This window comes from Xenopus laevis, chromosome 2S, assembly GCF_017654675.1.
Source record: "Xenopus laevis strain J_2021 chromosome 2S, Xenopus_laevis_v10.1, whole genome shotgun sequence".
Taxonomy (NCBI): Eukaryota; Metazoa; Chordata; class Amphibia; order Anura; family Pipidae; genus Xenopus; species Xenopus laevis.
Genome location: NC_054374.1, coordinates 52,683,036 through 52,698,598, shown reverse-complemented (window position 1 = coordinate 52,698,598; position 15,563 = coordinate 52,683,036). Strand labels below are relative to the sequence as shown.

The 15,563-nt window shown below is 37.9% G+C and overlaps 1 protein-coding gene across 1 annotated transcript; it reads right to left on the bottom strand.

The window, feature by feature from the left end:
- Positions 1 to 11,075: 11,075 nt before the first annotated feature.
- LOC121400342 lies at positions 11,076 to 14,709 on the bottom strand. The gene is made up of 2 exons (XM_041583260.1): positions 13,650 to 14,709; positions 11,076 to 11,255 (listed from the first exon to the last, which is right to left on the bottom strand). Exons 1-2 carry the CDS (start codon positions 14,620 to 14,622, stop codon positions 11,248 to 11,250), a joined length of 981 nt encoding a protein of 326 aa, XP_041439194.1. The 5' UTR covers positions 14,623 to 14,709; the 3' UTR covers positions 11,076 to 11,247.
- Positions 14,710 to 15,563: the final 854 nt, after the last annotated feature.

The following is a 15,563-nucleotide window of genomic DNA, read 5'->3' as shown; positions in this document are numbered from 1 at the left end:
GAGCCATTTTGTGGACACTGTTATTAAGAATGGGAGACTAGGGGGCAGATTTATCAAAGGTCGAAGTGAATTTTAAATTAAAAAAAAAATTGGATTTATGTTTAATTTGAAAAGGACTTTTATTATACAGCTTTTTATGTCGAGGTGACAGGTCCACTTTAAGTTACTGACAAACGATGCCCAGGAAACATAGATATTGCATGGTTATCACTGCAAGGGAAGCTGTTTGTGAGGGGCAATATGAAGTACCTAAATGTGGTGGGAGTGCAGGGTTGAGGAATCATAGGAACACTTTCTCCTAGACTGTCCTGTGTCTGTTTCTTTGAGAGAAAGTGTGGCAGATCATCTTAAGTTGGATTTGATTAAACTTAAACTTCAGCTTTGCAGAATTCTCCTATGGAGTAGTCAGAAGCCATCAAGCTGGTAAAAGGGACAAAACAATTTGTACATCATCACTGCCATTAAACTGTATCATTTATAGCACATGAGGTGTAAAATGATTACCGCCCAACTAAGTCTGTCAATTGGAACTGTGAGATCATTTGTAGAGACATTGTCTTTATTAAAACAAGGGGATGTCAGTATTCTGAATCTTACAAAAAAATATGGGAAAGTCTTTAATTTTCTTCATGATTGTTTAATTTTGTTTATTTGCTTTGATGCTTTATATTTCTTGTATTTCTGTATTTCGTTCACGGTGAAACCAAACGTGGGTAAAACAATTATAACTTTATTAATCTATTTAAAATTCAAAGAACAAAGCGGGCAGGGGAGAAAAGCTTAACGCATTTCATGACTAGTATGTCACTTCATCAGAAGTTTGAGCACCCCCTGCAGGTAATATACTTATATACCTACACCAATAAAAATTCACAATACATACAGAAGTATTAAATGAAAATGGTGCAATACAATGGTACATTTAGCAGCAAGGGTGATATTAATCAATTATTTAATACATAATAATTGTAATATTAAAAACAGATAAAGCAGCATGACACAAATACATAATGATAAATGTAACTATATATCAAAACAAATAACTGATTACATGAACAAATAGAAATACAAATTAAAAATTAAATGAAAGAATTTTTTATATGAAAAAAATTATATGAGAAATTTCATTAATTAAATTGAATTAATTGAGGAAAAATGACACGTTAAATATATAAATGAAAAATGTATATAAATTTATATATTTATAGCACATGAGGTGTAAAACGACTACCGCCCAACTAAGTCTGTCAATTGGAACTGTGACTGAGATCATTTGAGGTCTGGCAAAAGTTGATCCTTCATTTTAAGTTTTTGACGGCAAATGTTTGTTTCCGTGGCCGGAGAGGAGGAAAGGGATCTACCGGTTATCGGATGATAAGCTCCCTGTTTTTCCTGTGATCCTATTAAAAACATGCACCATTTCTTCTTACGATTGTGGTAGATCTAGGAACATTGCTAGTAAATAGTAATAGTAAAATCCAGGTCCCACTACGACACATTCAGTTACATCGAGTAGAAGAAACAACAGCCTGCCAGAATGCAGTTCCATCCTAAAGTGCTGACTCTTTCTGAAAGCAAATGACCAGGCAAAATGACCTGAGATGGCTACCTAGTTGCCAATATTACAACTAAAAAAAATTCACTTGCTGGTTCAATAATTTTTTTTATATTGTACAGTGAATTATTTGCAGTGTAAACAATGTGATTTAGAAATAAAAACTACATCATAAAAATCATGAAAGAGTCCCTTTAAAGGCCAGCTGGGGAACTGACAATATGTCTAGCCCCATGTCAGATTTCAAAACTAAATAGGTTTGCTCTTTTGAGAAACGTATTTCAGTACAGAATTCTGATGGAGCAGCACTATTAACTCATGCATTTTGAAAAAAACATGTTTTCCCATTACAGTATCCCTTTAACATCAACTTGATAATCAGTTACAAGGACAGCAAATATATACCACTTAAATATTGAATCAATATAGCATATTATTAGTGATAGGACATCACACACATGAAAAATACATATTAAAGATGAAGGTGCCCATTTATTAACAATCGAATCTTGAATTAAAAATTCAAGATTTAGCAAGTTAAAAAAACATGCAAGCCTTTCATACCAAACATCGCCACAGTGCTGTAGAAGTCAGTCGGAGGAGCACTGATCCTTTTAAAGCCAATCAGAATGTTAGAGGTTTTTAGATTTTTTTCTGGAAAACACTAGGGATTCTGTGTTTATACGTCATTTCCACATGACTGACGTAAGGTATTATGACTGTGTCTCTTAATGGGAACTAAAGTCCCATTGTTTGAAGCAGCAAAGAAGTGATGAACTGAAATGTTGTTCTAGTCTCAAAAATGATGTGAAATATTTTTTTAAAAAACATTTTAGATGCTAGGTGTATGTATCTATATCAAAGAAAATGTAAAGAAGATGTACATCCAAAAAGTGCAGAATAATTTAACAATCACAGCCTTTGTAGATTGAATGTACAATGTAGATCCTTGTTGGTGCAAGCTTGAGAAGTGGCATGTACATGGTTAAAACATCTTTTACAATACATGGATTAGGAATTAGTGTATTATGCCTAGTAGCAGGAGCCATATGTAATTTCTACATATTTATAGTTATTCATGAATTTTATGTTGCTAATGCGGGGGGGGGGGGTTGTTGTTATTATTCTGGAAAACAGCACTGTATACCTCATTGTAAATATGCAATGGTGTTTGATTTAGGACACAGTTTAATCATAGGTATTACCATGAGAAGTAACTTTAATCATAACAGAACAACTTTAACTATTAGTCTTTTGTTTAACAAAATCAAATTAATCAAAATGTATCAAATACACACTTTACCCATAAAGAACTGGTCAAAAGTATATTAGTTATATTAGTACTAAAGACCAATTATATAAATCTTATTGTATGGATTTTCAGCAGCATAGCTGTAATGGTGAGCTTGTGGTAAAGGGGCTTTACCGCCTTTTCAATTGTGAATATATGAATTTAAAAAAAATTTAAATACACTATACACCAATTCAGTATTCCTGGACAGAGATGTTACTCATATATGTTGTGTTCTTTGATGTCCAATTCATTTTTTAACATCAGTTATTAGATAACTATTTGCACTTGTTTCTACATAAAAGGTTTGTGGCAAAAATCTGAATCTTGGGTAAATTAACTGTTATGTTTATCACAGGAACTTATCACAACCAAACCAAAAACCAAAACGTATCACAACCAAAGACAGATGTCTTTTTTTATGTCAGATTTTAATCACCAATATTTTTAGGACACGTCATGTGGTTTTCCCAGATATGGTAAATCCCAGGCCATTGTTCATTAAACCTAAGGATTAACTGTACTCTGGAAGAAACGGCTCTTTTTGCTCAGGTTTGAACTCCTCACTGTCCCATTGCTATGGTCTTCATTCCACTTATTTGATAGTAATACAGCTATGACCTCTTGATTTATGCTTGCTACCAAGCCCTTGCTTTAAAGTTGGCACCATCACTACAGCTATGTCTCAGGAATCCCTTTTTCAAAGCAGAGGGATTGGACACTCTGAAAATATAAAAGAGAGTCACAATGAAGCCATTATTATTTCTAGAAATGAGCAAATCAGTTAAGAAACAGGATTGATGAAAGCTGGAGAATGGAAGCAGAATGTTTTTACGGCTTGTCATTAAAGTATTGAAAGAAAACAGAACTTGCCATAAGAAGAGGATATCATCTTTATTATAAAAGATAATAATACATAACATCACCAAATTATGGAGCAGGTTTTGATAGACTGGAGTATTCCAACCTAATAGTGATCCTAGTGATAGGAAATTCTGTGATCTGGGAGGCAGTTCTAAGTATTCTGTCAGCTATCTCAGTAATGCCTAATGAACTTAATGAGCTGCACAGGAGCAGCAGATTTAAATATTCAGATGCCTGGCCACTGACAAGGAATCCTGTACCTAGTTCTGACGCTCAGTCCTACCTTTTTTCTCAGGGTTCTTGTCCCCTTGTGTCTTGCATTCTGTCCTGATTCCATTTGCCTTGGATCACCCCGGCACGTGCTTGGCTATAAACAGAAAAATCGGCTCCATCAACCACCGTTTACTAGTGTCCATAGAGTGCCAGCACTTTGAAAAAAATGGGTATATGAGTTCAAGTAGAAGTAGAAAAACTCTGCCACTCGTGGCAAGTGAAATGCAGGGTTTCCCCTTGCTTTTTATTTCTTGTGCAGACGTGCAACGTTTCGGGGTGACCCCCTTTATCAAGCATACATACTGACCATAGTGCAAACAATATAAAGAGTGACCAATTAAATTAATTAGCATACAAAATTACCAACATTCAGTTTGAAAAGCAAGGCTCATGAAGAATCACCTAATAACATGTGAAAAAAAGTTTTTTTAAAAAACTTTAAAAAAAACTTTAAAAACCATCACACAATATTACATGAAAAAATATTATTTAAAACAGCAAAAATTCTGTGAAAAGTCCAAATTGTGCCAGGGCATTCAATCCCTTCAGAGTGCTAAAATAAACCATGTGTCTGTAATAGAGATAAAAATGATAGTAGTTAGGCAACTGCCTATTATACTAAAAAGATAAAAACATTAAGAAGTAACAATTTTGTACCAATTTTGTAACCACAAACTTGCCCTAATATAGATAAGACAAATTACCTGTCCCTGGAGAATACACCAGAATTTTCTTATCTGTAAAAACATGAAAGGAACAAGATTATTTACAGCAGGCTTGTTCAAAATATATTTACACAAAGTTTAAACAGAGCAGGACAGGTTATATTCCTCGTTAAGACCCTTTGGACTCCTGGATTGGAGTAACCAAATCCAGTAGCACTCTCTTTGGAGTAGCATATGTTTTTTGTCCTGCCCTTGATTAACACATACTTTTTCTAAGATCTGCCACCTTAATTGTGCCAAGCAAAAGTTTCCCTTTTGCTTTTCTTGATTTCCTTCTCCTTCTGTTTACTACCTGGAGACTGAGGGGCCTGTGGTTTGTTATTACGTATCATACTTATGTTCGTTAAGTCTAATTTTAATTGGTCTTGTTGTTTGTCCAATATAAACAAGGCCACATGGGCATTTAATACAGTATATTACATCATTACTGTCACATGAAAAAAAAACCCTGATGTCGTGTTTTGAGCCATGTTGTGGGTGTGTTACATAATTTCCCAATATAATGTTGTTACAATGACCGCAATTTCTACATGGAAAAGTGCCATGTGTCCTAGATTTTACTAGGGGGTTATATCTCCGGTGCCCTGATGACTTTGGTTTAATTAAATCTCCAATTTTTTTCCACTTCTGTAGGAAAACAATGGAGGCTGTTGAAATAAATGGCCATGTTTAGGATCCGTACTTAATATACCCCAATATTTTAAATTTATCTTACGATGTGCTTTGGAATTACTGTCATATGTTGAAATATATGGTAATCTCTGTATTTTCTTAGAAGTTGTTATTTTTTTTTAGAAAGTAATTGTTTTCTGGGTATATTCTTTACTTCTTCCCTATAAGACTCCAAAGTAGTTTTTTCATAGCCTTTTTCCGTAAACTTAAGCAACATTTTGTTGGACTCTATTTCATATAGCTCATCATTAGAGGTAATCCGTTTCACCCGTAAAAATTGGCTTTTTGACAAACCTTTAATTAGCCCAGGTGGATGGTAGGATGTGGGTCTCAACAAATTGTTGCGATCAGTGGGTTTTGTATACACAGTAGTTATAAATCTGCCCTCCAAGTTTGTGGTTACAAAATTGTTACAAAATTGTTACTTTTTAATGTTTTTATCTTTTTAGTACAATAGGCAGTTGCCTAACTACTTTGTATCTTTTTTATCTCTATTACAGACACATGGTTTATTTTAGCACTCTCAAGGGATTGAATGCCCTGGCACAATTTGGACTTTTCACAGAATTTTTGCTGTTTTAAATAATATTTTTCATGTAATATAGTGTGATGGTTTTTAAAGTTTTTTATAGTTTTTTTTTTTAAAAAAAAACAACAACTTTTTTTCACATGTTATTAGGTGATTGGTCGTGAGCCTTGCCTTTCAAACTGAATGTTGGTAATTTTGTATGCTAATTAATTTAATTGGTCACTCTTTATATTGTTTGAACTATGGTCAGTATGTATGCTTGATAAAGGGGGTCACCCCGAAACGTTGCACGTCTGCACAAGAAATAAAAAGCAAGGGGAAACCCTGCATTTCACTTGCCTCGAGTGCCAGAGTTTTTCTACTTCTACTATATATTGGGGCTTGCCGTACTCTCTACCCTGTGCACCAGGCGTTCTCTGTGAAGATATCAGAGTGTGCTCTGCTTCACCTTGTTCCTGTTAACTGATTACCGGCACGAAGCAAGCAGCACCTCACATTTTGCCCAAAGATGTATTTTGCAGACATGCTGCTACAACTGATCATCGAGCTGACACCTTCAGTTTCACTGAAGCTGAAAGGAAGAAAATACTATATGCCGCATAACCGCTACCTGCTACAATTACACAGAGTGGAGCAGATGCATAAGGAAAATTGGAACAGCTTAAGCGGCGCAAAGTTTCATGGACATTGCACACTGCCTCATTGGCAGAATATGCCATGGCTCATCATATCCCACGGGGGTTAAGGATTAAGTTACAGCCGGCACTGTTTAAGGATAATTTAGAATTCCTGCAAAGATGGCGCGGTATCCTAAACCGCTGCAGCCTGGACCTGATCACCCTGACGGTGCAGCAGTTACAGACCGGCACACGGGAGTTAAAACAACAACTCCATGCTGCAGAGGAAGAGGTTAAGTCGCATGCGGACACTGACAACACACAATTGAGGGAGCTTGAAGCAAAAATGGAGAAACTACAACAGGAGATTTTACAGATGAAACTCCGCAAATTCACCCGCGATACCAGGGATTATGAAAAAGGGGAGGTGCATACCTGGCAAGATACAAGAAGGAGAGTGCGGAACTACAAGCGCTTGGATGCTTTTTCACCTGACCTCACCTGTCTTCGGTGGGAACTTCGGATGGCGGACAGGAGTCCTCTGCTTCTTCACAGCATTCCCCAGGTTCCTTTTTTAGGACCAAGCCAAGTAAAGTAAAGTTTGGGGTTTGTTCCCACATTTAAAACACCTGCTTTTGCTGCTTCTATAGATATGTTTAAATTTACACGCTCTTTAAAACGTAAAATATTTTTTGCTGACAAACAAACGAAATCTGAACCTGACACTAGGATGCTTTCTCTAAAAAATAAGTTGGGGGTTAAAAGTAACTTTATGCCCCCGGGTAGTTACCCCTGTATCGAGGCTTTTGAAACAATAGTTAGTTCTGAAATTAACACAATACATGAAAGGTGGTGGGACAGTAGTGCTTAAGACTGGGGATTATAAAGCGGATGCTAAACGACAGTTAGATAATAACTCTCATTACAGACAATTAAATTCTGACCCCATGTTTAAGTTTAAAAATGAACTAAATGTCTTTTTAAATTCAGGCATAATTAGTGATGAGATGTGTCAACTATTGATTAATACAAATTCCAGAGTTCCTAAAGTTTATTTTCTTCCTAAGATCCACAAACACCCTACCAATCCACCTGGACGACCAATTATGTCTAACGTTGGGTCAATCTGGCAACCTATAGCCATATATATTGATACTTTTTTACAGGATGTGTTATCCACTTTACAACCATGTTTGTTAGACACCACTGATTTTTTAAACAGATTGGACAAGATTGTTTTGCCAGCAGGTGAATGTCTATTGTGTTCACTTGACGTAAAAGATTTATATACATCAATACCCCATCATGAAGGAATAGAGAGTATTCGGTTGTACCTTGGAGCATTGCCCAATTATATGATTAATTTCATCTGCAATTTATTGGAATATGTTCTATCAAAAAATTATTTCCAATTTGAGAATGATTTTTATATACAGATGCAAGGCTGTGCCATGGATGCCAACATGGCACCTGCCTATGCAAACATATTTATGGATCACTTTGAGTAGACGCACATTTTTTCTAACGAATACTTTTCTCAACATATTCACGCATACATGTGCTATGTTGATGATACCTTTTTCTTATGGTCTGGATCCAGGGAGGCTTTAAATGATTTTCTTACTTATCTTAATAGCGTTCACTTAACTATAAAATTCACGATGGAAGTAAATGCAAGTGAAATACATTTTTTAGATGTGAATGTTATCCAAATGGAGGGCAGATTTGTAACTACTGTGCATACAAAACCGACTGATCGCAACAATTTGTTGAGACCCACATCCTACCATCCGCCTGGGCTAATTAAAGGTTTGCCAAAAAGCCAATTTTTACGGGTGAAACGGATTACCTCTAATGATGAGCTATATGAAATAGAGTCCAACAAAATGTTGCTTAAGTTTACGGAAAAAGGCTATGAAAAAACTACTTTGGAGTCTTATAGGGAAGAAGTAAAGAATATACCCAGAAAACAATTATGTTCTAAAAAAATAACAACTTCTAAGAAAATACAGAGATTACCATATATTTCAACATATGACAGTAATTCCAAAGCACATTGTAAGATAAATTTAAAATATTGGGGTATATTAAGTACAGATCCTAAACATGGCCATTTATTTCAACAGCCTCCATTGTTTTCCTACAGACGTGGAAAAAACATTGGAGATTTAATTAAACCAAAGTCATCAGGGCACCAGAGCTATAACCCCCTAGTAAAATCTAGGACACATGGCACTTTTCCATGTAGAGATTGCGGTCATTATAACAGCATTATATTGGGAAATTATGTAACACACCCACAACATGGCTCAAAACACGACATCAGGGGTTGTTTTTCATGTGACAGTAATGATGTAATATACTGTATTAAATGCCCATGTGGCCTTGTTTATATTGGACAAACAACAAGACCAATTAAAATTAGACTTAAAGAACATAAGTGCATGATACATAATTACAAACCACAGGATCAGGATGAAAATGTCCAGCCAGTCCAACAGTCTCTCTGTGGCAAAGTTCTCCATAAAGCCATTCCTCTAAGTCTCAGTCTACCTCGTCGTACACCCACTTTGAGCATAGGGCATGTAAAAACCATACATTTCCTGGACCCTAAAATTTATGATTTTCTGCACTCTAGATACAGTACGAAAGATCCCAGGATTGTATCTACCTGGGAGGCATTGTCATCAGTAGCTAGAGCCTTGCTGAGTGCCAGAGGCATTTGTGGGTCCCTGGGATCCACTTTGGAAGCAGCAGTGTCTTCTGCGATATCCTCATAATCCTTCCAGCCAAGAGTGGTCTCCAGAGTGGACTGGTCACTGCTGTACTTGGCTAGGCTCCCCGAGATGGTGTTGCTGGAGACTGGCTAGTAGATAATTTGGAAGAGCCACAGCCATGGTTTCTTCCCCTGGTAGCTGCTTTCTTTTCAACCAGGCTGATATCCAGGGTCTCCCTGCTGGAAGGTACCCCTCGTGGGGTACTCTATCCCACTGCAGAAAGGGTTGAAGAAGAGGTGGGCCTCTGTACCATAGTGTATGAACAGCAACTTGGGAGTGCTGTTGGTGTCTCAGTAGGGGCCACAGTGCAGGAAGCCTCCTCCTTGGGTTCAGCACGCATGGGTGTCCCTGGCTCCAGTGATACTGAGGACATGGAAGCAGCAATGGACACAGCTGGCTCAACATCATGGGGCACTACTACTACATTGAATGGGCCATTCCAGCAGTCCCTATTGCACTGAGGGCACTTGGTACCAAATGTATAAAACTCCTGAACCAGTTCCTGCCCACAGTTCCCACAGAAAGGAGTGAGGATGCCTTCCCCCTCACGATTTTAGAAGCAAAGTAGTCTGCCCAGGTGTATCTGGAGTGTAGCTTTACCTGGGCTGGGTCTCTGAAGGAAAATGGAGTGATGTCTCCATATCCTCCCATCTGCCCCATCCCTCACCCAACATTGTATGATGTGATGCAGTGTAGAATCTGGGAGTGGGTTCTGTATTGCACCCCAGGGGGTTAGTGTTGTACCGCAGCCGCAGTCAGGGCCACGTGTGGGTAGCACTGGCGTGTGTGAGCAGCAGCCGGGGGTCTCACTGAAATTAGCAAATTTAGCAAACTAGTCTTATCTTGGTAAAAAAAAAAAAATAATTGAAAGCCTTGCTTTAAATTAATCTTTTTGACAAAGATTTTCATTTATATTGTACATGGATATAAATATAGATATATTTATTTGTATACAGTGTATATTAATACATTATAAGGGGGAGTCACAAATTAATTCACTAATAATATAGAATTACCTGCGACACTGATCTTATGTTTGTGAAGATTCTCATTCATCCAGGTCATGGATTTGTGAGTTAAATGCGTCATGAATCGGGATTAATTGATTAATTAGATGGGATGCTGTGACACAATTTTCTGTGTTAAATGGGAAAAGTGGGATATCTGTGTTTAGCTATTCTGTGTCAAACTCACAAACCAAAGTGGCTGCATCTGTATATCTGTAGTAATAAGTCAAATCAACTGGACTTGCTGTGTTTTTCTTGGACATTTAACCAATCATCCGACTGGCTTTCTCAGAATCCAAGAAATTACCAGCAGCACACTGTTAGTCTTGCATAAGTGCTCAAGTGCAGATTTATTGTGTAGCCCATAGCATATAAAGGCAACGTTTCGGACCTCCCTGGTCCTTTGTCAAGCCCCATAACACACCACAAACAACCCTTTTAAAGTGAGGGATGGGGGGTTGTGCATATCGTAGTCCCACTCATTTCAATTGAATATCCAATCAAATTACAAAGTGGATTTATCATAGTCAATTTTAACCCCGGTAATACAAAATCATTGTGAAAAAAAGTTAAAAAGTTTTTAAAAAATTTTTAAAAATTTTTTTCAAAAAAGAGTCCAAAAAAGTTAAAAACAATTGAAAAACATTTTTTGAAAGTTATTTTTTCTTTGTGCATGTCCAGAGTGAAACGTATCGTGTCCATTGAATCTCATAAAAAATCCAATACATATCCCATAAATAGACCATTAATATCAAACCTGTACATAATACAAAATTATTTTAGAAAAATTATTCAAAGAGATAATTATCAATTTTGCATACCTGAGGCATTCCTATGACAACCCTTGCATATCTCACTCAGCAGTTTTCTGAGGTACTCCTTGATATGTCTAAGGTTTTGTCAGCACTCAGGGTATTCAATGTAGTTTTCAGTACTTTCAATTCCCTTAAAAAAGGAGAAGAATAAAACAATTCAACACTAAAGTCAAGTCGCTATAATGTGGTGTGTATAATATCAACATATGCATACAAAGACCCTTTAATCACCTAGAAGATAAATGATACTGGAGTATATTCCCTATTTAAGCCCCGGGGCCAGATCGTATCCAATTTATGAATCCACATCATTTCCAATCTTTTTAATCTTAATAGCCTGTTACCACCCCTCCTGGGTATCTCTACTGTGTCAATCACTTGGAATTTCAGTTGGCTGACAGAATGTCGTGCCGTTTGAAAATGTGCCGGGACCGGTAAAGCAATAAGCCCCTTTCGTATCGTAGATTTATGTTTAGAGATACGATCACGTATCTTCTGTGTGGTCTCACCCACATAAAGTAGGCCACAAGGACACTTCAGTATATAAATGACATACGATGAATCACAAGTGAAATATTTATCGATGTTATACTTATTCCCTCGATGTGGGTGATGAAAATGATTACCCTTTATTACTGAATTGCACTGAACGCAATGTAAGCAGGGGAATGTACCAAATTTTGGATTTTGTAAAAACAGTTGTTTAGACCCAATTTTACCACCTATATCAGCTTTTACCAGTTGGTCTCTTAAGCTTCTCCCACGTTTGTAAGCCAATAAGGGTACCTGTTGAAAGGAAGGTATATTCTCGTGGCATGATTGTAATATGTGCCAATGTCGGCGTATGATGTTGCCAACATGCCTACTTGCTGTGGTATATTTGCTTACAAATGCCAATCTATCACTCTTATTTGCTTCTCTCTTAGTGGGTAACAACAGATCCCTTCTATTCTTGTCATGTAGCTTATTATAGTTTACATCAAGTATTTCCTGTGGATAACCTCTATCCTTAAACCGCATTGTCATCTCACGAGCCTGCGTGTCAAACGCATTCTCATCACTGACTATGCGCTTTAACCTTGTGTATTGGGTCAATGGTAGCGAGTCTCTCAAGGCCTTCGGATGGAAACTAGTGTAATGTAGTAAACTGTTTCTGTCCGTTGTTTTCCTAAACAAATCCGTTTTCAGTTTAGTCCCCACCCTTGTTATTTGAACATCAAGGAAACTTATAGAACATGGATCATATATTTTGGTAAATTTTAACGTCTCCTCCATGTTATCGAGAAACGTGTGGAATTCAAGTAGGGTATCAGGTGTACCTTTCCACAGAACCAGCAAATCATCTATATAGCGTATATATAGAATACAATGCTTACAAAACATTGGATTCACATATACAAGTGTTTCTTCAAGGAAAGCCATATATAGGTTGGCATATGTGGGTGCCACATTACTACCCATGGCTGTCCCCCTTTGTTGGATGTAATACTGGTCACCAAAAAGAAAATAATTCTGATGCAACACAATTTCAAATAAATCGATAATGAAATCTTTTTGTGGTGTACTATATTGGGTTTGATCAAGGTGGTAACGGAGGGCTCGAAGGCCAGACTCATGTGCAATTGATGTGTACAAACTGCTGACATCGAAACTAGTCAGTAAAACATCTTGTTCAGGAAGATGTATTGTATTAAGTATGTTAAGTAGATGTGTGGTATCCTTTACATAGGATTTAGTGCATGTTACCAATGGTTGCAAAAGCTTATCCAAAAAGATGGCTAGGGGGCTCAAAACTGAGTCTGTCCCTGCCACTATGGGACGTCCTGGTGGTTTGTTGAGATCTTTATGTATCTTTGGTAATGTATAGAGTACTGGTGTCATGGGGTATTCCTTGATAAGAAAATTCTTCACCTCATCGTCAATTAGACCTTCCTCCTGAGCACCAAGCACTCTATCCATTATACATTGTTGTATAGAAGAGAGTGGGTTTGTACTCACTCTCCTATATACCTCCATCTGTGCCAATTGTGAATGTATCTCATTGATATAGTAGTCCTTATCCATAATTACTAAGGCCCCACCCTTATCCGCTGGTTTTATTATTATACTGTCATTGTGTAACAATTCAGATAAACACAATCTCTCCTTTTGACTTAAGTTAGGTTCATGTCCCAACCAAGGATTACGCAAAGTTTTCTGCTTAAGCTTTTCGATGTCACCCAACACCAGTTTCACATACGCCTCTACCACATTATCCGTGGTTGGTGGTATAAATTTACTTTTATTACGCAAACCCATTTCTTTGAGGGTGATTCGTGAATCATCTGGCGCAGTTACACCGGTGGTGGGTACATCAGGTATCCCAGCAAAATGACTTTTAAGTCTTAAATTGCGAAAGAATCTCTGCAACTCAATATCTAAATTAAAGGTGTCACATAGGTAAGTGGGACAAAAGGACAAACCTTTACGTAATATGGACATTTGTTGTTCAGTAAGTATGGATCTCGAAATATTATATACTAACGTCTCTTGTTTTTGTCCTTGTCCTTCTTCGCAGATCTGTAGGGAAGCTGTCTGCGCTCCTGTGGATTGAAGTTGTAACGCGGCTCCCTGTCCTGTGGCTGTCTGTTTCCCATTGCGTCTGCGATATCCCCGCCTGGTCTTGGAGGCTCTGGGGGTCTCAGATCTAAAAAATTGGAAGAGGAAGATGAGGACGCAGAAGTGGTGTAATCCGAGGAGTTCCCCTCTGTAAATACTACTCGTGGCTTCCGATATTTCCCATAGCGTTGCCCAGAGCGTTGCCATCTTTCCTCTCTTTCTCTCTCCGTTCCGAAATCTCGCGTGACTTGATGCGCACTTTCCCCTCTGTCACGTCTATAGGCGTCACCTGCTGGGGCCTTTGCGTAATGACGCTGGCCGTAAGTCACTCCTTCCCGATCAGTATTTTTCCACTGGTAGACAGATCCTATGCGGTAGTCTTCCGCATCACGCTGAAATTTGACACGCTTTCTGTCCTCAATCACCCTGCGATGTCGGGTAATTATTTCATTCATATGAATGTGTAGCTCTTGCAGATCATCTGTATCCAATGAGTCTTTCAGCTTCTGCTCAATATTCCTAATAGACAGCTGCACTTCAGGAATCTTATTCTGTAGGAATTCAATGTTTAATAGGACAATATCAAAAGAACATTTGTTAATGATTTGTTCATATCTTTTCACAAAGTCAGTATTTTCAGCAAAAATCGTAGGTCTCAAGTTAACCCTTAAGCCACGTGGAATCCTCTTATTTCGGAAATACTCTGTTAAAGTTACAGAGTGTAATTCCAGGCCCACCAGGCGTTTCCTTTCTCTCTCCAGTTCTCGTGTCAGATTTTCTCCAGTGGGTTTTGTTAAGAAGGCACTGCTGCCATGTTCACTGCCAATAATACGTATTGCATCTGCCTCTGAGTAGGCAAAGGTATTAGGGTCTTGTGTAGTAGGGCTTGATTGCGACATTTAAATAGGTTCAAAAGACCAAAATATTTGCATTGGGGGGAGCTAACACTCCTGACAGGACAAATTCTGAACAATCACAAATATGGAGCGCTCACCTCCCAACTCGTCTCACAGTTGCTGTGCCAGGTGCTGAACCGGAAGACCCCAATCCTGTCAAAGGGTCACATCAATGCTCCAAGAAATTACCAGCAGCACACTGTTAGTCTTGCATAAGTGCTCAAGTGCAGATTTATTGTGTAGCCCATAGCATATAAAGGCAACGTTTCGGACCTCCCTGGTCCTTTGTCAAGCCCCATAACACACCACAAACAACCCTTTTAAAGTGAGGGATGGGGGGTTGTGCATATCGTAGTCCCACCCATTTTTTAAAAACTTTTTAACTTTTTTTCACAATGATTTTGTATTACCGGGGTTAAAATTGACTATGATTAATCCACTTTGTAATTTGATTGGATATTCAATTGAAATGGGTGGGACTACGATATGCACAACCCCCCATCCCTCACTTTAAAAGGGTTGTTTGTGGTGTGTTATGGGGCTTGACAAAGGACCAGGGAGGTCCGAAACGTTGCCTTTATATGCTATGGGCTACACAATAAATCTGCACTTGAGCACTTATGCAAGACTAACAGTGTGCTGCTGGTAATTTCTTGGAGCATTGATGTGACCCTTTGACAGGATTGGGGTCTTCCGGTTCAGCACCTGGCACAGCAACTGTGAGACGAGTTGGGAGGTGAGCGCTCCATATTTGTGATTGGCTTTCTCAGAATGACTTGCAACCAAGATCTTTCTGGAATAAATACCCTGGAATGTTGCTCCAAACAGCATAATCTGTTTATTATGATTATGATTAACAGATTATGCTGATTGGAGCAACATTCCAGGGTATTTATTCCAGAAAGATCTTGGTTAATAGTCATTCTGAATTGAGAAAGCCAGTT